This window comes from Gloeophyllum trabeum (assembly GCF_000344685.1).
Source record: "Gloeophyllum trabeum ATCC 11539 unplaced genomic scaffold GLOTRscaffold_00001, whole genome shotgun sequence".
NCBI lineage: Eukaryota > Fungi > Basidiomycota > Agaricomycetes > Gloeophyllales > Gloeophyllaceae > Gloeophyllum > Gloeophyllum trabeum.
Genome location: NW_006920410.1, coordinates 1,228,033 through 1,248,127, shown reverse-complemented (window position 1 = coordinate 1,248,127; position 20,095 = coordinate 1,228,033). Strand labels below are relative to the sequence as shown.

Genomic DNA, 20,095 nt, shown 5'->3' with positions numbered 1-20,095 from the left:
CTACTTCCTCCTGCTCTGCTGCATGGTAAGGATCTGTACCAAGCGAACACTGCGCGTATGTCAGTCATGGACCCACAGTAATATTTGCAAAAGAAACATACAAGATGTTGATCATGTCCAACTCGAGGCTAATAGATTCCCGCAAGGGGTCGCGGGGCACGACACCTTGTTGAGCCAACCGTGCATTCTTCAAGATCTTTTGCGTGCTGGAAGGAACGGTAAGGATCACCTTAACGGGGAAATAGACAAACCTGTACTCACTCGAAGAGCACAAAACCGCTGAAGACAGCCAATCCACCGTACAGGGAGATAGCCTCACTGATGGCCAGACCGCGCATTCCGAGAGGGAGTGCCATCGGCGCCAGTGAGCTCAGAGCAACGACAGTAACGCCGGCAAGCAGAGGTCCGCCCATATAAAGGTACTTGTCCGTCGTGGCGGTTGCACCGATGTAACTCAGACTGCCCACAATGCCGCAAGTATAGAGGGCTGCGCGAGATAAGATGGCTGGGCTGAGGAAGAACAGGGGGCTAAGGGTCGCAGCTTGGAAAGCGTTGAAACCCTGCGGCAGGGTGAGTCCCGATTCTTGGATATGAGGCTGCGATAAGATAGAGTACTTACGAGCCACATTGCATGCTTGAGGACTGGCTGAGAAGGCGGTGTGTATATGGTGCCCATCATGGTCCCGATACTGCCGACCAAGCTGACACCCAGAACCAGCCCTGGAGATAACGTCAGAATACTGACCGGACATCGGAGGAAAACAGGCATGACTCACAAGGATTCGCTGACATGATTCTGAAAGCCATACCGGACCTAAACATTGATCGGGCTGCAAGAGCTGTCAAAACCAAGCCGCCACCCGTGTACTTGAAGCTGTCATTTAAATAGCTCCGCTCTACTTCGGACAAGGCATCGCGAGTGTCACGATTGAAGAACCCGTTGACAACCACGATGGTGCCCGCAATCGCGCCCTACAGAGTAGGCAGGTGAACCCTCGAGTCTGAGCAGGAGTCGTACCAACAAGACTTACAGCACTGATAGCGAAACGCTTCCATGCGTCTTGTTGAGCTGGTCGAGCGACCACAGGGGCCGAGTCCGTTATGAACGTTCGACATGTCTGGCGGAAAGAAGGAGCGAACGCCGACGATCGTTTCGACAGTGTCTGGAGGACATTCGTGCTGACGTTGCTAAAGGAGCGCACGCCGAATGTCCCCGGCGATGGTGCAGGATGTGTTAAAGTCGAGCGCACAAGCGGGCGCGAGACGGACAACAGACTAGCACGAAACATGGTAGAGAAACGAGAGCAAGCAGAAAGTCCTCCAGGCTCAAGTCGCTTCAAGATGTGCCGGAATGCTTTCGAGAGCATTCGGCATCGGCCCAGCGATACGTCACCCCCTAAAAATAGATGTGACTGTGGCAACCACTGCGTTGAGAGCTACGGGAAATCGGTCTTCCCACGGTGCAGTTGTTTGTGGCACACACTGTGACTCTACGTGCTTGCCGCCTTCCATATGCAGTGCTTTTCAAATCATACGGAATTGTCTGAACTACTTCTGAGGCCTGGTGGTGTGGATAATGCCCCGGCCCTGGCAACAGCGTGAAATTGCGGTCTATTTCTGCTGATTGGCTTCAAGACTTGCCAAAACAGGCAGGTAATGTACTTGTTATCTGCTGGACAGCTTTCTTTGAGTGGCCTTGAAGGCCCCCCTGTCATCCTCTGAGACCTATGATGTCAATGGGAAGATGTTGAAGAGACTCGGACAAACAGCCCCAAGCAGTGAGAGTAAAGTATGCAATGATTCTGTATACTTCTCAAATAGCACTTGCAACTGATTTTATGGTGCCTGTCTTCTAGGTGTAATTTATGATGAAGATTTTTGGACTGCAGGAGGCTCGGCCAATATGTTCCTAAGACCTCATATGTCCACACAGTGCTTCAGATCAATAGCCTTCAGGCATCTCGAAGCACAAAGAGTTCAGAGCAATGAGTATAACACAACTATCAGAAAAATTGAACTCAGAGAAAAAGAACACTCTAGTAATTGTGAGCAAAGTGAGCAATTCTTCACTAGGGCAGAAGTCCGCGACCACAATGTACAAATTCTACTCACGGTGGCTGAGGGACCCACAAAGACCAAGGGCCAGCTGTAAGTTGTTACAGTGCTGTAGATGCCTTGGATCAAGCTCGAAAAGGCTCTAGACTCAATCATATCTATTTACTCCTCTTATCTGTCACAAAACATGCTACAAAATACAGTGATTTGAGCCATATGACTGCGTAGTTGCGTGCATTGTGCCACACGACAGGGCGCGTCGCGCCACACCACATTACAATAACACTTCGCGAGCAACTCGGCGCGAGCGCGCGCTATGGTGGCTCTCTTCGTCTGCCGTGTCTACGATGCTCAGGTAAAGGGTTCTCTCCTAGCAGTCCAACAGTGGTCAAACTGTGATAGGAATATTAATAGTCAAGAACTTTAGCACACCCTTTCCGCATACAGAGCAAACCTACTATGTACACGGGCAGTGTTTGTCGTTGACTCGTTGTTTTGTAGCATATATACTACTGTTCATCCATGGTCAGGTGAGAGGAGGTACCTGGAGAAACGAGCAGAAGTCGCAAGGTCTATGCCGGCGACAGCCGGCGCTTCTCGAGTAAGTATGTACCATAGTGCTATGCAGATGTAGTATGCCTGGCGTAGAGGTTACAATTACTAATAATGATATATGTAATAACCGTCCCGTATGTCCACAGCACAACATATCAGCATACTTCAGTTGTCTTGCAGCACTTGTATCCTCGTAACATCAATGACCCCGACATTCCGCGATTCCAACGCTATGGCAATTCTATTAACATTACCAGTCCTTTGCCAGTCTATCTCATAGACGCCTGGCTTGTCCACGCCAGCATACCATGACCACTTCCTCTGGGCCGTCTGAAAGTGGACATCGATGACAGCACTCGGTGAAGGCATGATGGACGCACCTGAACATCGTATATGTGTAACCAGCCATCTCCACTCCCAGTGGCAAGCCACTTGCCCTCTGGGCTGAAGGACAGCGCGTAGACCGGCCGTTTGTGGTCTTGGAAGACTTTGAGACAATCTCCCGTCACAGAGTCCCATAACCGAGCGGACCCATCGAAACCCGAACTGCGGCATGCTAAATAAGTCTGGCATTTGGACACCATAACGCAGCATACCTTGCCAATAGCTCGTTCGTGTTGCTCACTTGAGGACACCACTCTACGCTGCTGACATTACCCCTATGCCCCTTCAAAGTGACGCAATTATTGTCCGCCGGGAGCATGGGTCTATTAGGGTCGCGATGAGCCAAAGCAGAATCCAAGTTCCATACTCGTGCCGTCTTATCATCGGAACACGATGCTATTCGAGTGCGGCGTGGGTTGCATTTTATCTGGTTGATTTCATTGGTATGTCCGCTACGGCGTTTTAGCCAGCGCGAGACAAGTCACAACATCTTTTACATACGTGAATGACCAGATGGGCTTATCCTCTCCAAGCTTGAGTATATGGATTAGCTTATCGGCTCCACAGCTTGCAAAAGTGTTCGCATTGATCCAGTCTACGTCTAGGCAACAGTCTGAAGACCGCGGTTAGATCACATTTTTTCTAAATGAATATGGGTAACTCGCCCAGATGACACCTATACCGATGACGTAAGATCTTCGTTCTAACATTCCATAGACATGCAGTTCCGTCTAAGCTCGCGGTCAACAGCCATTGACCATCCGGGGAGAATCGCGTCGCGAATATAGGTCCCTTCCCGCCGGAGCGCATGAGACGTTATCTTCGTGAAAGAGAGCAAGCTTACCTCGTGGAGCTCACTCGTCATATACAACCTTCCATTGGTATCACAGACTCTCAAGATGGCGTCGTACGACCCGATAGCCAGCAGTGTCCCATCGGGATTCCAGTCAAGCGATGTGAGGTCTGCAGATTCCGGTTTCGCAAAATGTGCTAGCTTTAAGGGAGCCTCTGAGCAGTGCGGTGAGACCCCTGATCCATCGGGAGGGGGTCCAGGGATTTTCCAGATATTCACCACGGCATCCTTCGACCTGTGAAAGGCAAGTGGCGTTAGAAGCCTAACAACGTTGTACATGTTTACATTTATTTGTACCCCGTGGCAAGTAGCCCAATCTTGGTTGGATTCCATGCACAAACGAACACCTGTTGAGTAAATTGATTCATAAAGCCAGGTACACCTCGGTGAGAATAATCTGTCACCAACTTCACATTCATGTCCTTGTAGCAGCTGTATAGCGTCTGGAGGTGTCGACTCGTCTGCAGGACCAGCATTGCGGTTGAATTTCGGTGCCTTTGACGTTGCCTCAGTTGCAGTCTCTTCAGGTTTTACGTCTGGGATCTGGTCGGTTGCTACCGTGCAGAAAATGAGCGGTCCTTATAATCAGTATGACGCGCATGAGGGAAGTATAGCATACGTTGTGCCTCATCTGCCACAGTGGCCGGAGGTGGCTCTGACTCGAACCTTGGCCGTTTCTCCACCCGACCATTTGTTTCCAAAGTAACATCGGCCTTCCTCTTTATTGTGGACTCCAGCTCCATCTCATGGTCCTCATCCACCTGGTTTTGAGAAGAAACTTCTTGCCCTGATATTTGCTCGCCATTCTGAGCAGGTTCTCGAGGGGAATCGGACTGGCATTGATGTGGCTCCAGCAAGGAAAACCCGCTCTTACAATCCAGCTTCAGCGCGCTACCGTCCCAATGCTCCTCTATTTCCATATACATGAGTGACTTCGTAAGAAGGTCGATGAGCTCTCCACGTGGAATGTGTCTCTCGAAATATGGATTGTTGTCAAGTTGAGCTTCATTTCGTATCGTATAGGCGGTGTGCATGAAACCTGCAAATCCCCAAGGTCACGACAAGCCACCAAGTCAAGCGGGAGCTAGCAATTCACCGGAGTCCTCCAAGTACGCATGGATGAGGCAATTGATTTCCTCTGCAGAGACCGTAAGAGGCTTATCGTCTGGTGGCGACATCCAGAAGCAAGGTAGCACAGGCAAAGATGGCAGGGATGGTAAAGGAGAAATACAGCAGAGGACTTGGTGCAGAGTTGAGATGTGCGTGCCACATCTGTGGCGGGAAATGAAGCGGAGACAAAATTCGTCTCTCACCCAAACCCTATCGGCGTTCTTGTCGCTCATTTGCGTCGTCTCCGTTGAGCAGCTGGTTGTCTCTGAAATCAACTATGTGATCCCTGCAAATCGGCGGGTCTGAGCCCCGCGAGGCTCAGGCCCGGCAATTTGGCTTGCGCATCAGTCTATTTGTTCCGCTCTGGTCCTTATGATTGCTCGGTCTGGCGACTTGGGGCCTGATCTTGGGACGGTGGTTCGAAACTCAAGGAATGACTCTTGAATACGTCAGAAGTCTTGGCCAGCATTCCTTGCAACTCCTGGATTCCATCTACAGTCCAACGCGCGCAGCTGAGCGATCTTGGACTAATGACGCTGGAGAGTCGCTCGTCGTACGATCGGAGAACACTGAGACGTCACCGCTCGATTGGCTAGGATGGGATGCTGCATTTTGGACGGATAGGTGTCGTACATTCCTCTGGTAAACAAGCGTTTGGAAGTGAGTTCGCCTTCGCCCGTGCGATAGTTTACTCCTTAGACGTCTCTATACCTTCGTTCGTCGATTCTGGTCGAACGCCGTTCCAGCCGTACTATGTCCGACGTCTTTCTTGATTGGAATCTCCGTCGTCCCCCTGCTCGTTGATTCCAGTCACTATCCAATAAGTCTCTGGCTACGGCGTCTTTCTTTTCCCGTCTTGCAGAAAAGAGAGGGCGTCGGCGGTGTCTTTGACCAAGAGGAAGGCTTGCAGATTCTTTCTTAGTTAATCGGTTGCACGCTTGTACCGTATCTCGTCACGTAAAGTGCATTGTGTACTACCTGAGTCTTTGTTGTTGCTGCCAGACGACGACACGGTAAACTGACAGTGGTAAGTAAGTACTGACGTAGGCGACGCGTGAGCAAAGTGCCGGGCTGAGATTCGATCAGTAATTTCGGCTTGCCTTGTCATCCTTGTATTTGGACCCGCCGGCTCGCCGTGATCGTCCTAACTCTCGACCATAATGCAACACGAATGGGACGTCGAGATGGACGACGGCTTCGAAGGGCCGGATGCCTACGTCGAGGGCGATGAAGATCAGGACGAGCTTGACATCGAGTTCCAGGCCGAACAAGCAACGGATGCTGCAGAAGGCGAAGAGTCCGCAGTGCAGAGCATCATGGGAGGTGAGACGATGCTTCGCCAATTCGATCTTGCCCATGCCCTGAGAGCCCGTGTCAATGCATTAGCTCTGTTTGACCTACAGGGAGGACAATCTGCTACAGGCGGAGGTGAGGCCGGAAACGCACACTCCGAGGGCAATGTCAGTGGGTTTACCATCCGCGAGCTGACCCGGATTCTGGGCATGCGGTACGGTGGTCTGGGGAATGTCAGGATAGGACAGGATGAAGATGACGACGAGGATGAAGAAGACGACGAGGACTACGTGACTTCCGCTACCAACAATCGATCATGGTTTCCAGAAGTGAAGGAGCCCCAGAAAGCTGGTGCCGACCTGCTTATGAGCGGCGAGTTTGGACGTACTGGCCATAAATTCAGATCGGCACACGGTCGGAAACAGTCGAATATCTACAGAACCATGAGGGATAGAGCGGCGGTGCTACGGCCTCTCTATCGGGCGGACCTGGCATGCGTGCGTCCGATACAAGCTTCTGGATGCTCTGCTGCTAATATTTCACATCAATGACAGGACCTTGTCCCTAATTCTAATGGTACCGCCGTTGCCTCCTACGCCCACAATGCGTATTCGGGTCAATTCTCAGACGGTAGGCTCATTCTGTCACTGAATCCAGCCCAGGGCTGATGCGACTGTAGATTCTTCGTTCTATTACACATGCGTGCAAGGTGATATGGTCCCCGTGGTCACTCTTTCGCCCAGCGTTGACAGTTTCCTAGACTTCAGCTTGAATGTGTATGACATGACAGCGCCACCCACACCCGCCCTTCCGAACCGAGTACACCGCACCCGCCCGAGCAGATATATGACGGATATGGACGAGGACCATCGGACAACTATGAAGGTAATCAATACAATTCAGGGACATCCTGGCCGTTGGACAATTACCGACTCCCATCTCAGTCCGGATAACGAAAGGTAGCTCTTGTTTTGTAATTCTTTACCGTTCACTTCATAACGTCAATGTAGGATGATATATGCATCTATTGTAAGTCGGTGACGGGACGATTTGCCTGATAGCATTGCTGAGAGAAATGGAGACACCCATTGTTTATATGACCAACGTCCGGGAACCAGAGCCAGAACAGATACCATTGCGTTTCGGAGATCCTCCTAGACGATCACACTTATGGGGATTCGATGATGAGAGATTCGGCATATGGTCATGCAGATTCTCCGCTGACGGAACAGAGGTCGTTGCTGGTGGAGATGGCAAGATATTTGGTAGGCGCTTGCATCGTCAACTGCGCCTGAATGACCTGGCCTGACGTATACTAGTATATGATCTCAAGGCGGATCGAAGGACAGTCAAGATCGAAGCTCACCAAGACGATGTCAATAGTTGCTGTTGGGCTGACAGTGCTTCAGGCAATATTTTGATCAGCGCATCTGACGACACGTTCATTAAAGTCTGGTACGTGCAGGTTGCAACACGAGTAGGCAAATGTGAGTAGAAGTCTGAACGTGATCTGTTAACAGGGATAGGCGGTCGCTCGGCTCGTCGTACAAGCCGTCCGGTGTGTTAGTAGGTCACACTGAAGGTATAACGAATGTTGCTGCAAAGGGGGACGGTCGATATGTTATATCCAACGGCAAGGATCAGGCACTGCGCCTTTGGGACTTGCGAAAGATGAGGAGCAACGAGGAATACGAGACTTTTGCAGATAAGTTTTACGGGAACTCGCAGTACGACTATCGGTGGGTTTGTTTCATTCTGGCCTTTTCGTATGCTGAGTTGGAGCCTGCGCAGGTATGGTCACTATCCAAGGCCACGACGCCTAGCACATCCCCAAGACTGCAGTGTGATGACATACCGTGGGCATGCCGTTTTGAAGACTCTGATTAGGTGTCACTTTTCGCCTGCCGAGACTACCGGATCGCAGTACATCTACTCTGGCTCCGCTGACGGAAGAATACATGTTAGCTTATGCTTCCCTTGGGACTTGACACCAGCTAATGTATAACCTTTCTCAGATCTGGTCTCTGGATGGGCGTGTCATTCAAGTCCTTGACAGAGCACATACTCTTCCTATGGCCTTCGATCCTTCAGACAAGGAATTGCCCCCTTCTGCTAGTGCTTATCGGGATCGTACATGCGTCCGCGACGTTAGCTGGCATTCCAAGGTAACTTCTATTATGTTTGGCTTACGTACTGCGTCCTCACATTCGTTTCAGGAGCCTGTTCTGATGAGTGTTGGCTGGAACGGCGGTCGAGGTAGTATTGTGGCAAGGCATGAATGGAAGGGTCTCACCAAGATGGGTAACAACCTAGAAGACTGGACAGAAAGGCAACGGGAAGAAAGGGATGAGCGAGCCAGGCGGCGGTCGGAACGCTACAATATTCCGGGTGCTTTCGAGAATTCGGATGATTCCGACGATTTAGAGGGATTGGAGGACTAAGAAGGGAGTGTTTGCCTGAGCTCTCTGTTTGTGCTGTTTTTGCTTTACTGCTTGTATCGTGATGTTGTATTAGATGTACTGTATAGTATCGCTCGGACGGGCAAGCGTTTGGCTTGAGTGCTTGGCATTATTCACGCTGCTCCAAGGTTAGGGTCCACCAACTTAAGGCTGTACATGCAGAGCCTGTGCAGAGCTGTGCTGCTCCGAGGCTCAGCTATCATAGCTGCGGCGACATAACGCTCTTTACGTCCATCTCCGTGATCTCTCTCGTCGCCGTTGCACCAGCGCAGAATGCAGCTGACCCAGAATTCCTTGGAAACATACGGCTTCCCCCAAGGTTTCTTCGTGATCAAATCCCTTGCCAGTGGCCGGCTCCTCGATGTCGAAGCCAGTACGTCGGATGATAGCACGGAAGTGATCCTTTATCCAGAGCAAGAGACGTCACTAGTAGACAGTATGTTGATCCATTCCCATTGCAAGGGCTAGTTTTAACATAACAAGGCTTGCGAGATCCTCTACATGATAACCAGGTGCGAGCAGCGGAAAGCGGTTCCGATACTTCTGCATTAACACCTAGTTACTCATAGGTATTTGGCATCGATCCAAGTGGTGCGCTCTTCTCAAGATCATCGGGCCATGCCCTTGATGTTGAAGGTGCGACCTTCTGTCAGATACCCTGCGCTTTAAAAGTATTCATGACTACCTGGCTAAAATAGATGGCCGTTTGGTGCTCCGCCACAGACGACCTATCACACATCCATTCCCTAATGCATACTCTCATCCTCTGCCACAATTCATCTACTCACCGGAGAACAAGGAAATATCTGTCACATTTGACACGGACCCTGCTTACCCTCCCCCGAATGCTTCCCAAAACCGCGCAAGTGTTGCGGAAGCTTGGCGTTACAAGCGTTACCTCCTTAGCTCGATTCCAATGCGGAAACCCAAGACTCTCATGGATAACGCTTCGGCCTTTCTGACCTCTGCTATCAGTACTCCTTTGTCTTTCTTGTCGGGCAACAGAAACATCGAGTCATCCCCGGATGAGATCTTCGGTACTGGACTTGATCTCCGTGAAGATGAAATCCTGGAGCAAGACCGTGGAGAAGAGGGGGAAGTTGATGACTCCCCGGATCCTTTAAGGAGGGTACGCGTGCTCGGTGTGACGGACGCTACTGATAGTGGTCTGGGGATGAAGGCCATGTTACGCCGGAAATGGGAGGTGATACCTCTGCGCGAGGCACGCAAGAAGGTAGTGACGCCCCGTAGAGCTTCTGCAGGTGTCACTGCGTGAGTTGCCTTGTACAAGAGCAATGTTTCACCCATATGTCCTGTCTCGCGAGCTTGTACTGAATAGTCAAGGCGCCACGTAACTTCCGTCTCCAGCATCTATATGTATGTATCTCGCAATGTACAGAAACGCTTAGTGGTCCCACGCGGATGACGACGCGTTCATCTGCCTCTGCCGAAAACCGCCACTGCAAAAGCAGAAAGAAAGCGGAAAATCAATTGAAAGTGTCCGATGAATCCGACTGTCACGCACTCACACGTGATTGGGATGTAGACTGGGACAGCTGAGCTTGCGAAGGCGGCATCGATATCAGCACTATGGCAGTGGTGCTGTTTCGTTTCGTCCTGTCTACGCAAGTCTACTCATCTTGAGACATGAAGATCCGGCACGCTCACTGTAATATAATATACAAGACAGGACTGGGGCTAAATGTGAAGCTCTCAAGTCACCATTGGCACGTGTGCGATAGGAGAAATAATGGGTGCGCGTCGGATGGAAGGACCGAACGCATTCCGTTAACGTTCTTAACCGCTCCTCTATATACCTTGATTCTTCTGTTTGCTTGAACTCCCGCAGCCTGAGTGCTACTCGACGAGATGCGAGGCGTCCTTAGTCTGGGGTTTGTGTTGTATGGGTCGTCCTACGTCTACGGTCATCAGGTTCCTCTCGGAGAACACGCCGCTCATGTAGAATCCGAAAGCCCGTGGACTGCAAAATACGGTCCACAGATTGATTTGCCCTTCACTGGTCCTCTGTCGTTCTCGCACCTCCCCTATTCCAGATGCCTCGAAGATGGATCGACCGAATTCGACGTCGCAGTACTCGGTATGCCCTTCGATACAGCTGTCACATACCGTCCCGGGGCGCGCTTCGGCCCATTCGCCATTCGGTCAGGCAGCCGGCGACAGAGGGCCGAGCGAGGTTACTCTTTGGCCTGGGATAACAACCCATATAATCACGGTTCAAAAGTCGTTGACTGTGGTGATGTATGAGTTTCAACCATAGAGGAATTGAACATGAAGAATAATGCGACCGATCGCTAGGTACCCGTAAGTCCATTCGACAATGCTCTAGCCATCGACCAGATGGAGACCGCGTATACTACCCTGTTGGAAAGACCCGTCGTCAGCAGTGAAGAGTCTCGCCCTTGGTCCAGCGTCGAAATTGCCAAGGACAAGCGCGAGCATCCCAGGATAATCAGGTACATGACATGCTTCCGCTGACGTTGGCTGTGATATTAAAGCCTTATGACCAGCCTTGGTGGTGACCACACTATCGTACTACCGATCCTCCGGTCTTTGAACAAGGTTTATGGAAACATATCCGTTATTCACTTCGACGCACATCTGGATACCTGGGAAGGCTACAAAGGACAGACCCCCACTGACCAATCCCGTATCACGCACGGTACCTTCTTCTCTGTCGCACGAGAGGAGGGGCTGCTTTCGAACGCCAGTATCCACGCCGGTGTCCGGTGTAAATTAACTGTACGTGATCTACCTATTCGCGCCCTCCGCTTTGGTATTTCTATAGCCCAAATGATTTACTTCTCCGCGCCCTGATCATCCAGGGACTAGATGATATTGAACATGACGAAGCCGTTGGATTTAAACTTATTACTACGGACGACATCGACGATCACGGCATTTCTGAAATAATTAGGCGGATCAGGGATCGCGTAGGTGATACCCCTGTATATTTGAGGTATATTTCGCGCTTTTGGATGCGTCCAATTATGCTGAAGGAGCTTCGGGGCACCTAGTTTCGACATTGACGTCATTGGTAGGTCCCCCAAAGGCATGTCCTAGCATATCTGATATTGTTTCAGACCCTGGTTTAGCACCTGCAAGTGAGTTTCTGTTATCGGAGCGAATATCTATGCACAGAAAAATAATCGATAAACTACCAGCGGGAACACCTGAAGCAGGCGGATGGACTGTTCGTGAAGTCAAACGCATTATCCGCGGTCTAGCAGGTCTCAACTTTGTGTAAGTACGCAAACGACACGGGCATCCTGCCGCCGCTTACAAAATTTGGATCTAGTGGCGCCGACATCGTCGAAGTTTCCCCTGGTTACGACCATGGTATGTCCTCCGTCATTCTTGTGGGATTTTACTGATGGTCATTCACCCAGCTGAAGTCACCGGAATAATCGCGGCTGATTTGGTGCACGACTTTCTGTCGATGTTCCTGACGCAGGCACCGCCAAAGGCGCCCAAGGGTGGCCTTGCTTCTAGACAAGAGCTCTAGAGATTATAATATTCGAAATCAAGCCAAAAGAAGCGGCGTTTCCTTGTCATAACTGGAAGCAAAATAGATCTCACGAATACATTGGCAGATGTGAAATAGGTGGACCCCTGCTATTACTCACCACGAACTGTGAGCACTTGATGGATACGACGATAAGCCATCTCGCACATGCGACAGACAAATCGAATGCAGCGTAACAACAAGGTCGACAGTCCGTGATGTGTCGTTAAAATGGACCACGATAAACAAACATGACACGAAAGTCGGGAATCAATAATATAATAATCTCGTAAAGAGTCCGGTACACAAAACATCAACTCGAGGCCATCATCGTTTCTCGTTCCTCGAGGGTCCTGACCATCCCCCGGGTGTCTGTGGAGCGACATCCTCATACACAGGTGGACTATCATCGTAATGCGCGGGTGGTGACACCACCGAATTCCTCTGCGCTCGTGGTCCCTTTACAGGACTTGCGTGCGGGTTTGATAGAGCACCCACGCGAGTATCAATAGGTGGTGGCGATGTTGTTATATGCGGGGCTGTGGAAGTCCCAGGGTATGGCAGGTAGGCATCGCCGTGACCGTCAGCCGTGGAAGGCTCGTTGAATGCGGGAAGAACGTTCCCGCCATAGCCCCCTCCGCTCACTGTGTAGCTGCGCTCCGGCGGGTATACTGGCTGGTGCACTGGCGAAGACTGCGAATGGTATGGTGATGCATTCCCGATGGGTGACGTGCCCGACGGCATGAGCATGGCTGTGTTATTGTATGTCTCAGGGTTTAGAGTGGGTTCCGACGCTTGCGGCATGGCATAGCCACTGGAATTGTAGGGATCATAGTAAGAGTGGGCATCAGTGGGTTGCTGATGATGAGAAGCTGCAGAATGATCTGCACAAACAGTTCAGATTAACGGATGCCGAGCCTGAATGATTGACTGTATCTCACATGTAGTTCCGCCAGCGGTGTGTCCGTACGCTTGGGCGCTTGGATATTGTTGATGACCGTATTGGTTACCTGGGGAGAGATACGACGCTTGCGGTGCGGGTGCGGGAACCGGCGCTGGTACAAATGGTGTGACTTGAGGGGAAGCATTACCGTAAGCATATGTCGAAGGGGCGAATCCTGAAGTGGTTTGAGTATGACCACTGCCTTGCCGCTGTCGCGGTGGGTAAGCGTTCTGGGACTGCGTCCTCGTCGGCGAATAGTACTCGTCAATCGTAGCGGTACCAGCAGCAGCCGGAGCATATCCGCCAGCATATTCTGTTGTGGGCTGTCGGCGGCCCCTCCCGCTTTCCGGATCGTGGTCGTGATAAGGCTGCTCGGGCAAGTCATCTTCTGCATACACTGCATCCCCTTCTACTCGCGCTTTCAGAGGTTGATATTCGTGGAAAGCAGGCAGACCTCCTTCACCTCGGGCTGCCCGGGCTTTCCTGTCTGCCTCAGCTTTGACGGCATCCAACCGTAGCTGTTCTGCGTAGTTGTTGCTGCCAGCAGGGGCGCCAGCTGTGGGGGCAGTCCACCTATCGTCCTCCTTCTTGTCCCACGGCTTGCGGGGCCGTCTCTTGATGCAGCACCTCCCTAATCCGAAGAAGCAGCCGCTAAAGAATAGCAGGACCCACGCAGCAAGCGTGAGCCAAATGGCGTTACCGAGACTGGCTGAGCCGCCGCTGACGGCGTTCATGCGACTCCTGGCGATGAAAAAGAACGCCAGGTCAAATATGAAGGCGAGGAGGGCAATGGTAGCTGCAAATCCGGATACGCAGGAGCTGAAGCAGGTCATCGACATTTCGCGGATGTGTGCGAGGAGACCGAAAAGGGACGAGATGGCGGCTAAAACCAAGGCAACGATGTGCAGGACGAGGGCGTATGTGAGCCATTTGACTGCGACATTTGGTATTTGGATGGGAAGGCTGTTTCCGACCAGCGAATTAACATCTAGTCCCCGCGTCCAGTGATCAGAGTACCGACGGTCCTAACGTAAGACGTACCTAGCTCGTAACCGATAGAAGGCTTTGAGCAAGTCGTGCCGTTTGACAATTCCAGACAATAGCCCGATGTTCCGAAGGTGATAGACCCGCTGATGTTTTCGACAGATAGATTCGCTTTGAGGAAATAGACGGACTTGAACCAGGGAACCGAGAACGAGACTACGACGAGGAGGATGGTCGCTGTGAGAGTGACGAGAAAGCCTGGTGTTGCCGGACGGATGAGACCCATACTTCAGATAGTGATACAGCAGTGATGGCCAATATACAGACAGAAGAGAGGGATATGGATAAGGAAGTGGTAGGCAGGCTCACAGCCTGTATTCCTGGAACGACGGTGTCGGCCAAGGCACAGCAGTGCTGCCAGTGCCACCAGGGCTCCCTCGGCCCGGCCCCGGCGACCTCTCAGCACGTGCGGGACGCGTCCGCCCGCAGTGCAGCCACTGAGCCAGCCAGGGGGGGACCACCGGTAATACTCAACTCGTGCTACCGAGTCTAGGACCGCAATATCGTACACACTGCAAGCCTTTCTCTACCAAGCTGGTCACTCTTATCCTCAGGCACACCCCGTCCTTCGCATGGAGCACATACTGATGATGCACTTGGCGGCAGAGCACCGTTTCACAGGTACGCAAAATTACACCCTAAGCCCTGGAAATGCACCCGAACGATCCCTAGAGATATCCTCATTATTGTGCAACTACAGAATCGTTCGCTATGTCTATAGCCGCTCGTACTTCCACTCAAGCACATCTAATGACCACTTGCCAGCTCTGCCAGGCACCGTCAACTCCAGGGCGTCCTCCACGGTATCCATGAAGCGGAAGCCAGCTTTTTCGAATACGCGTCTACTGGCAAGGTTGCCTTTCTTGGCATTCACCAGAATTTTGTGACAGTTCATCCGCGGGATCATCCACTCATTCATGAGTGTCCGGACAGCGGCGGTCATGATCCCTCGACCATGGTGACTGGGTATGAGGTAGTCTGCCGACAAGTCAATTAAACACCACTTAATGGACGCCGAGTTACACTACCCACCTCCCATGGTGAACACAATCTCCGGGTCGCCCACTGCTCTTGCCTTGTTCTCGCGACTGAGTCGTGCCCTTTCCTCGGGGTCGGCGACTTCCACGAACGCGGATCGCAGGACGCTGAGGTCCCCGATGAATATATCCTGACCATCCTCCTGCACCTCTCTTATGGTCATTACTGGGCAGCCGTCCAGCGCCTTGGCCCGTCGGTCTGCGTGCTCGTCAGAGCGTTTCAGTTCTTGCAGGAGTTCGTCCGATCGGGCTTTGACGCGCTTCACCCATTCCTGTGCATTCTCTCTCGTGTAAGGCTGAGGAATGCTGGAGAGGTTCTCGTACACGCGTGGATCGTTCATGTACTGGACGATCGCAGCCTCGTCGGCGAACCTGATCGGGGTGATGATCACATTCTGGTGAGGAGCTGGAAGGCGGAGGTATGGCTCCCCTGTCTCTACGTTTACTTGTAAGGGGTGCAACTGTGACGAGGACATGTCAGAACACTAGAGTCGCTTGAAGGCTCCGAAATCCTCTTGTATCGTGCTGGATCCTGGATGTATGGCTGACTCGGGATGACTCGTGCAAAGATGCGCTGGAATGCGCGGCGACAGGCGCTGATGATGCCCCTTTCACGTTGGACCTTCATATGTATAGCTCGTTCGCATGTAGTGAGGCTGTTATTGCACAATCCAGCCGCTGACAATAGCATTCTGGCTGTATGATCATCAGGAACTTAACTGTATTGTCGGATAGTCATGGGATAGTCAAGTCATAGGAGCAACTTGGGGACGAGTTCGAGTCATACTCGAGCACAGCTCGAGTCTTAAAACCTATACGCATCGAATTCAAACGGGAGAATGACTGGATAGTAGTAAGAGGGACCCGACGTCAACGATGTAATTGCTGCATACCCAACGCGTACCACTATGAAAGTGGCGTGGGACTCATTTTGGGTGATCGATAAGCAAGCGGCAGCGAGGAAAACTTTCATAACGTCCAGCCTTGCGGCACCGCTGCTTGCCCATCTCTCCCTCCCATCTCTCTTAAGAGCGAACTCGTCCAAGGGTCGCTCTCACTCATTTCTTTGTATTTTCACCTCTGTAAAAGCTAGCCAAGATGGTGTAAGTGCAAGGTTATTTCGTCGCAGGCTCTTTCCCCGTCTCACTCCCGGATTTCCCTTCCAATGCAGCAACTTCACCGTAGGTGAGCATCGGAGGGAACGCTTTCATCGATGGACAGGATTGTTGACGGGTACGATGTACAGATCAGATTCGGGGCCTTATGGACAAGCCCACCAACATCCGTAACATGAGTGTTATCGCCCATGGTGAGTGATCTCAGGGGCCTTTCCGTCCTTTTACCCTGACATGCAGCGCAGTGGATCACGGAAAGTCCACCCTTACGGACTCGCTTGTCTCTAAGGCCGGTATCATTGCCGCAAAAAATGCTGGAGACATGCGGTTTACGGATACAAGAGAGGACGAAAAAGAGCGCGGTATTACCATCAAGTCGACGGCCATTTCCATGTACTTTGAGGTAGATAAGGAGGATCTCGCATCGGTCAAGCAGAAAACGGATGGTACGCTCTTACCCTGACCTTGGCCGGAGCCTATCGCTGACCTGGGACTATAGGTAACGAATTCTTGATTAACTTGATCGACTCCCCGGGACACGTCGATTTCTCCTCGGAGGTTACGGCTGCTCTCCGTGTTACTGACGGTGCTCTCGTTGTCGTCGACACAATCGAGGGTGTCTGTGTCCAGACCGAGACCGTGCTCCGTCAAGCCCTGACAGAACGTATCAAACCCGTTCTCGTCATCAACAAGGTCGACCGGGCGCTCCTCGAGTTGCAGGTCGACAAGGAGGAGCTCTACCAGAACTTCCGCCGTGTCATTGAGAACGTGAACGTCATCATCTCCACTTACAACGACGCTGCCCTTGGTGACGTTCAGGTCTACGCCGAGGCGGGTACCGTCGCTTTCGGTTCCGGTCTCCACGGATGGGGGTTCACCCTCCGCCAGTTCGCCAACCGGTACGCGAAGAAGTTCGGCGTGGACAAGGAGAAGATGATGGGCAAGCTCTGGGGTGACAACTTCTTCAACCCTGCTACCCGCAAGTGGACGACGAAGCCCACTGATGCTGATGGCAAGCCTCTCGAGCGTGCCTTCAACATGTTCGTCCTGGACCCCATCTTCAAGATCTTCGATGCTGTCATGAACTTCAAGAAGGACGCCATTGGCCCGATGCTCGAGAAGCTTGACGTTAAGCTCGCCTCGGACGAGCGTGATCTCGAGGGCAAGCAGCTCTTGAAGGTGGTCATGCGCAAGTTCTTGCCCGCTGGTGACTCCCTCTTGGAGATGATAGTCATTAACCTCCCCTCCCCCGCGACTGCGCAACGTTACCGTGTGGAGACCCTGTACGAGGGTCCCATGGACGACGAGTCTGCCATCGGTATCAGGGACTGCGACCCTAAGGGACCTCTTGTGCTGTACGTCTCCAAGATGGTGCCCACGTCCGATAAGGGTCGTTTCTACGCGTTCGGTCGTGTCTTCTCCGGTACTGTGCGTTCCGGCCCCAAGATCCGTATCCAGGGCCCCAACTACGTTCCCGGTAAGAAGGAGGACCTGTTTATCAAGTCCGTTCAGCGTACCGTGTTGATGATGGGTCGCTACATTGAGCCCATCGAGGACTGCCCGGCTGGTAACATCGTCGGTCTCGTCGGCATTGACCAGTTCTTGCTCAAGAGCGGAACCCTCACCACCTCGGAGACTGCCCACAACATGAAGGTCATGAAGTTCTCCGTGTCCCCTGTCGTGCGGGTCGCCGTCGAGGTCAAGAACGCCGCTGATCTGCCCAAGCTTGTCGAAGGTCTGAAGCGTTTGTCCAAGTCCGACCCCTGCGTCCAGACATCCGTGTCTGAGACCGGTGAACACGTCGTCGCTGGTGCCGGTGAGCTGCACTTGGAGATCTGCTTGAAGGTACGTCCCTGTCAGCCGAGGTTGAAGTCCTTCTCTGATTATAATCTGTCCTCCTGTATAACAGGATTTGCAAGAAGACCATGCTGGTGTTCCCCTCAAGATCTCTGACCCCGTCGTCGGTTACCGTGAGACTGTCAAGGCCGAGTCTTCGATTGTGGCCCTTTCCAAGTCGCAGAACAAGCACAACCGTCTCTTCGTGAAGGCTATGCCCATCGACGAGGAGCTTACCAAGGCCATCGAATCCGGCAAGGTCAGCGCCCGTGACGATTACAAGGCTCGTGCTCGTGTACTCGCCGACGAGTTCGGATGGGACGTCACCGATGCCAGGAAGATCTGGTGTTTCGGTCCCGAGACGACTGGTCCCAACTTGTTGGTTGATGTCACCAAGGGTGTGCAGTACCTGAACGAGATCAAGGACTCTTGTGTTGCCGGTTTCCAGTGGGCGACGAAGGAGGGTGTCTGCGCTGAGGAGAATATGCGCGGTATCCGCTTCAACGTTATGGATGTCGTCGTACGTATGATCTATAAACTATTGGAACAATTAATCCTCATGTCCACCTTTGTAGCTTCACGCTGATGCCATCCACCGTGGTGGAGGACAGATCATTCCCACCACCCGCCGTGTATGTTATGCTGCTTGCTTGCTGGCCAACCCTGGTCTCCAGGAGCCTGTCTACCTTGGTAAGTCATCCTGATTACCTCCACAAGGTCAGGATCTGACAGTCGCTTCAGTTGAGATCCAGTGTCCCGAGAACGCCATCGGTGGTATCTACTCTTGCTTGAACAAGCGTCGTGGCCAGGTCTTCAGCGAGGAGCAGAGGCCAGGAACGCCCATGTTCACGGTCAAGGCTTACCTTCCTGTTATGGAGTCCTTCGGTTTCAACGGTGAGCTCCGGTCAGCAACGGGTGGACAGGCCTTCCCCCAGAGTGTGTTCGATCACTGGGAGTTGATGAACGGATGTAAGTCACTCTGAAGCCGGGTATGATCTCGCCGAACTAATGCTTGCCATAGCTCCTCTCGAGAAGGGCAGCAAGCTCGAGGAACTTGTCCGCAACATTCGTACCCGCAAGGGTCTCAAGGTTTGTATTCCCCAATTTATCGTAGTCGAACCAAATATTGAATCAAATGTTAACCTTGCTTTTCTAGCCCGAAATTCCTTCTCTCGACACGTATTACGACAAGTTGTAAACATTGCCCATGGGAGGGAGTGTACGTTCTTCATGTTTTCTAGCGCCGGAAGGTTCTGTTACGTCACGGTAGTCTCTGAATACGAATGTTGTACTCTGACCAAGATGATTCATTGCATTTTTCTATCGTCATTTCGTAGAGTCTCGTCCTGTTGTTTGTCCGCTGCAGAATGAGATTGCTTCGTGCATTCAGGCTCTTAGGTGCCGAGACTCAGTGATGGCATTCACCTTTTCACTGCCACAGGAACCGCCAACTCTAGGCCCCATACAGAGCTATCCTCCTGATGATAAACGGTAAACAGTCAATAACTAGGAAGGTTCAATTTCAACACCCACAACCATGATCTGACGCGCACTCGGCGGCTTCTTTGCCTTCGAGCTCCTGGATGCATATGACGACTCTACATCAATATATAATGAACTGGAGGATACTAGATGATACTATGTTGTCTGATATCTCTGTGAACAGCAAATACAACATCGATCTTGACCACTCTGTATAGTAGTACAGCCACGTTTCCCGGTTCCGCGATCCTACTTTCGTGGACGGCAGAGTCGGGCAGACCGACCTGACCAGGAATCGGTTTCCCCGTATATGCGCCGAGGAACTACGCCACGGTGTCCGCTGCACCCAAGAGAACGGAGTCTGTAGAATGGTGGATGTGATACTTACTGTAGCACACCTGAGACA

At 51.9% G+C, this 20,095-nt stretch overlaps 8 protein-coding genes across 8 annotated transcripts; 4 read left to right on the top strand and 4 right to left on the bottom strand.

Annotated features, from left to right (window-relative positions):
- GLOTRDRAFT_124089 (uncharacterized protein) lies at nt 1-1,289 on the bottom strand (the record flags this gene model as incomplete). The annotated part of the gene is made up of 6 exons (XM_007862577.1): nt 1-49; nt 102-206; nt 262-560; nt 620-720; nt 777-972; nt 1,032-1,289. The coding sequence occupies 6 exons, from the start codon at nt 1,287-1,289 to the stop codon at nt 1-3; spliced, it is 1,008 nt and encodes a 335-aa protein (XP_007860768.1).
- A 1,362-nt stretch (nt 1,290-2,651) lies between these two features.
- Nucleotides 2,652-5,025, bottom strand: GLOTRDRAFT_118639 (WD40 repeat-like protein; the record flags this gene model as incomplete). Its single annotated transcript, XM_007862576.1, has 10 exons — nt 2,652-2,940; nt 2,991-3,156; nt 3,207-3,446; nt 3,496-3,607; nt 3,660-3,786; nt 3,839-4,082; nt 4,145-4,194; nt 4,256-4,401; nt 4,467-4,886; nt 4,944-5,025. 10 exons carry the CDS (start codon nt 5,023-5,025, stop codon nt 2,776-2,778), a joined length of 1,752 nt encoding a protein of 583 aa, XP_007860767.1. The 3' UTR covers nt 2,652-2,775.
- Nucleotides 5,026-6,129: 1,104 nt separating this feature from the next.
- GLOTRDRAFT_67848 (WD40 repeat-like protein) lies at nt 6,130-8,844 on the top strand. Its single transcript, XM_007862575.1, has 12 exons — nt 6,130-6,280; nt 6,344-6,747; nt 6,805-6,880; nt 6,930-6,959; nt 7,011-7,209; nt 7,261-7,279; nt 7,332-7,515; nt 7,570-7,705; nt 7,771-7,989; nt 8,042-8,210; nt 8,266-8,415; nt 8,467-8,844. The coding sequence occupies exons 1-12, from the start codon at nt 6,142-6,144 to the stop codon at nt 8,689-8,691; spliced, it is 1,950 nt and encodes a 649-aa protein (XP_007860766.1). The 5' UTR covers nt 6,130-6,141; the 3' UTR covers nt 8,692-8,844.
- A 104-nt stretch (nt 8,845-8,948) lies between these two features.
- GLOTRDRAFT_108904 (uncharacterized protein) lies at nt 8,949-10,159 on the top strand. Its single transcript, XM_007862574.1, has 4 exons — nt 8,949-9,145; nt 9,193-9,221; nt 9,279-9,345; nt 9,408-10,159. Exons 1-4 carry the CDS (start codon nt 8,983-8,985, stop codon nt 9,983-9,985), a joined length of 837 nt encoding a protein of 278 aa, XP_007860765.1. The 5' UTR covers nt 8,949-8,982; the 3' UTR covers nt 9,986-10,159.
- Nucleotides 10,160-10,485: 326 nt separating this feature from the next.
- On the top strand, nt 10,486-12,793 carry GLOTRDRAFT_135037 (Arginase/deacetylase). The gene is made up of 9 exons (XM_007862573.1): nt 10,486-10,968; nt 11,026-11,183; nt 11,238-11,469; nt 11,553-11,686; nt 11,745-11,764; nt 11,811-11,831; nt 11,892-11,970; nt 12,026-12,066; nt 12,117-12,793. Exons 1-9 carry the CDS (start codon nt 10,579-10,581, stop codon nt 12,230-12,232), a joined length of 1,191 nt encoding a protein of 396 aa, XP_007860764.1. The 5' UTR covers nt 10,486-10,578; the 3' UTR covers nt 12,233-12,793.
- Nucleotides 12,587-14,524, bottom strand: GLOTRDRAFT_52376 (pali-domain-containing protein; the record flags this gene model as incomplete). Its single annotated transcript, XM_007862155.1, has 3 exons — nt 14,217-14,524; nt 13,174-14,163; nt 12,587-13,104 (listed from the first exon to the last, which is right to left on the bottom strand). Coding segments are annotated over exons 1-3 (1,737 nt in total), but the record flags the coding sequence as incomplete, so codon positions are not given.
- Nucleotides 14,525-14,849: 325 nt separating this feature from the next.
- On the bottom strand, nt 14,850-15,851 carry GLOTRDRAFT_67838 (acetyltransferase, GNAT family). The gene is made up of 2 exons (XM_007862572.1): nt 15,252-15,851; nt 14,850-15,197 (listed from the first exon to the last, which is right to left on the bottom strand). Exons 1-2 carry the CDS (start codon nt 15,730-15,732, stop codon nt 14,935-14,937), a joined length of 744 nt encoding a protein of 247 aa, XP_007860763.1. The 5' UTR covers nt 15,733-15,851; the 3' UTR covers nt 14,850-14,934.
- Nucleotides 15,852-16,229: 378 nt separating this feature from the next.
- On the top strand, nt 16,230-19,596 carry GLOTRDRAFT_52369 (P-loop containing nucleoside triphosphate hydrolase protein). Its single transcript, XM_007862154.1, has 10 exons — nt 16,230-16,359; nt 16,428-16,441; nt 16,503-16,565; nt 16,617-16,817; nt 16,871-18,216; nt 18,281-18,727; nt 18,783-18,897; nt 18,949-19,176; nt 19,229-19,296; nt 19,364-19,596. The coding sequence occupies exons 1-10, from the start codon at nt 16,355-16,357 to the stop codon at nt 19,403-19,405; spliced, it is 2,529 nt and encodes an 842-aa protein (XP_007860345.1). The 5' UTR covers nt 16,230-16,354; the 3' UTR covers nt 19,406-19,596.
- The last annotated feature ends 499 nt before the right edge of the window (nt 19,597-20,095 follow it).

Bases quoted from the DNA above. Each gene is read 5' to 3' on its own strand.
- GLOTRDRAFT_67848 (XM_007862575.1), top strand. From the start codon at position 6,142: ATGGACGACGGCTTCGAAGGGCCGGATGCCTACGTCGAGGGCGATGAA. The intron at 6,748-6,804 runs GTGCGTCCGATA...CATCAATGACAG, and splicing joins ATCGGGCGGACCTGGCATGC to GACCTTGTCCCTAATTCTAA. The intron at 7,516-7,569 runs GTAGGCGCTTGC...GACGTATACTAG, and splicing joins TGGAGATGGCAAGATATTTG to TATATGATCTCAAGGCGGAT.
- GLOTRDRAFT_108904 (XM_007862574.1), top strand. From the start codon at position 8,983: ATGCAGCTGACCCAGAATTCCTTGGAAACATACGGCTTCCCCCAAGGT. The intron at 9,146-9,192 runs GTATGTTGATCC...TAACATAACAAG, and splicing joins AGAGACGTCACTAGTAGACA to GCTTGCGAGATCCTCTACAT. The intron at 9,346-9,407 runs GTGCGACCTTCT...TGGCTAAAATAG, and splicing joins CCATGCCCTTGATGTTGAAG to ATGGCCGTTTGGTGCTCCGC.
- GLOTRDRAFT_135037 (XM_007862573.1), top strand. From the start codon at position 10,579: ATGCGAGGCGTCCTTAGTCTGGGGTTTGTGTTGTATGGGTCGTCCTAC. The intron at 10,969-11,025 runs GTATGAGTTTCA...ACCGATCGCTAG, and splicing joins AAGTCGTTGACTGTGGTGAT to GTACCCGTAAGTCCATTCGA. The intron at 12,067-12,116 runs GTATGTCCTCCG...TCATTCACCCAG, and splicing joins TTCCCCTGGTTACGACCATG to CTGAAGTCACCGGAATAATC.
- GLOTRDRAFT_67838 (XM_007862572.1), bottom strand. From the start codon at position 15,732: ATGTCCTCGTCACAGTTGCACCCCTTACAAGTAAACGTAGAGACAGGG. The intron at 15,198-15,251 runs GTGGGTAGTGTA...ACTTGTCGGCAG, and splicing joins GATTGTGTTCACCATGGGAG to ACTACCTCATACCCAGTCAC.
- GLOTRDRAFT_52369 (XM_007862154.1), top strand. The intron at 18,728-18,782 runs GTACGTATGATC...CCACCTTTGTAG, and splicing joins TCAACGTTATGGATGTCGTC to CTTCACGCTGATGCCATCCA. The intron at 18,898-18,948 runs GTAAGTCATCCT...CAGTCGCTTCAG, and splicing joins CCAGGAGCCTGTCTACCTTG to TTGAGATCCAGTGTCCCGAG.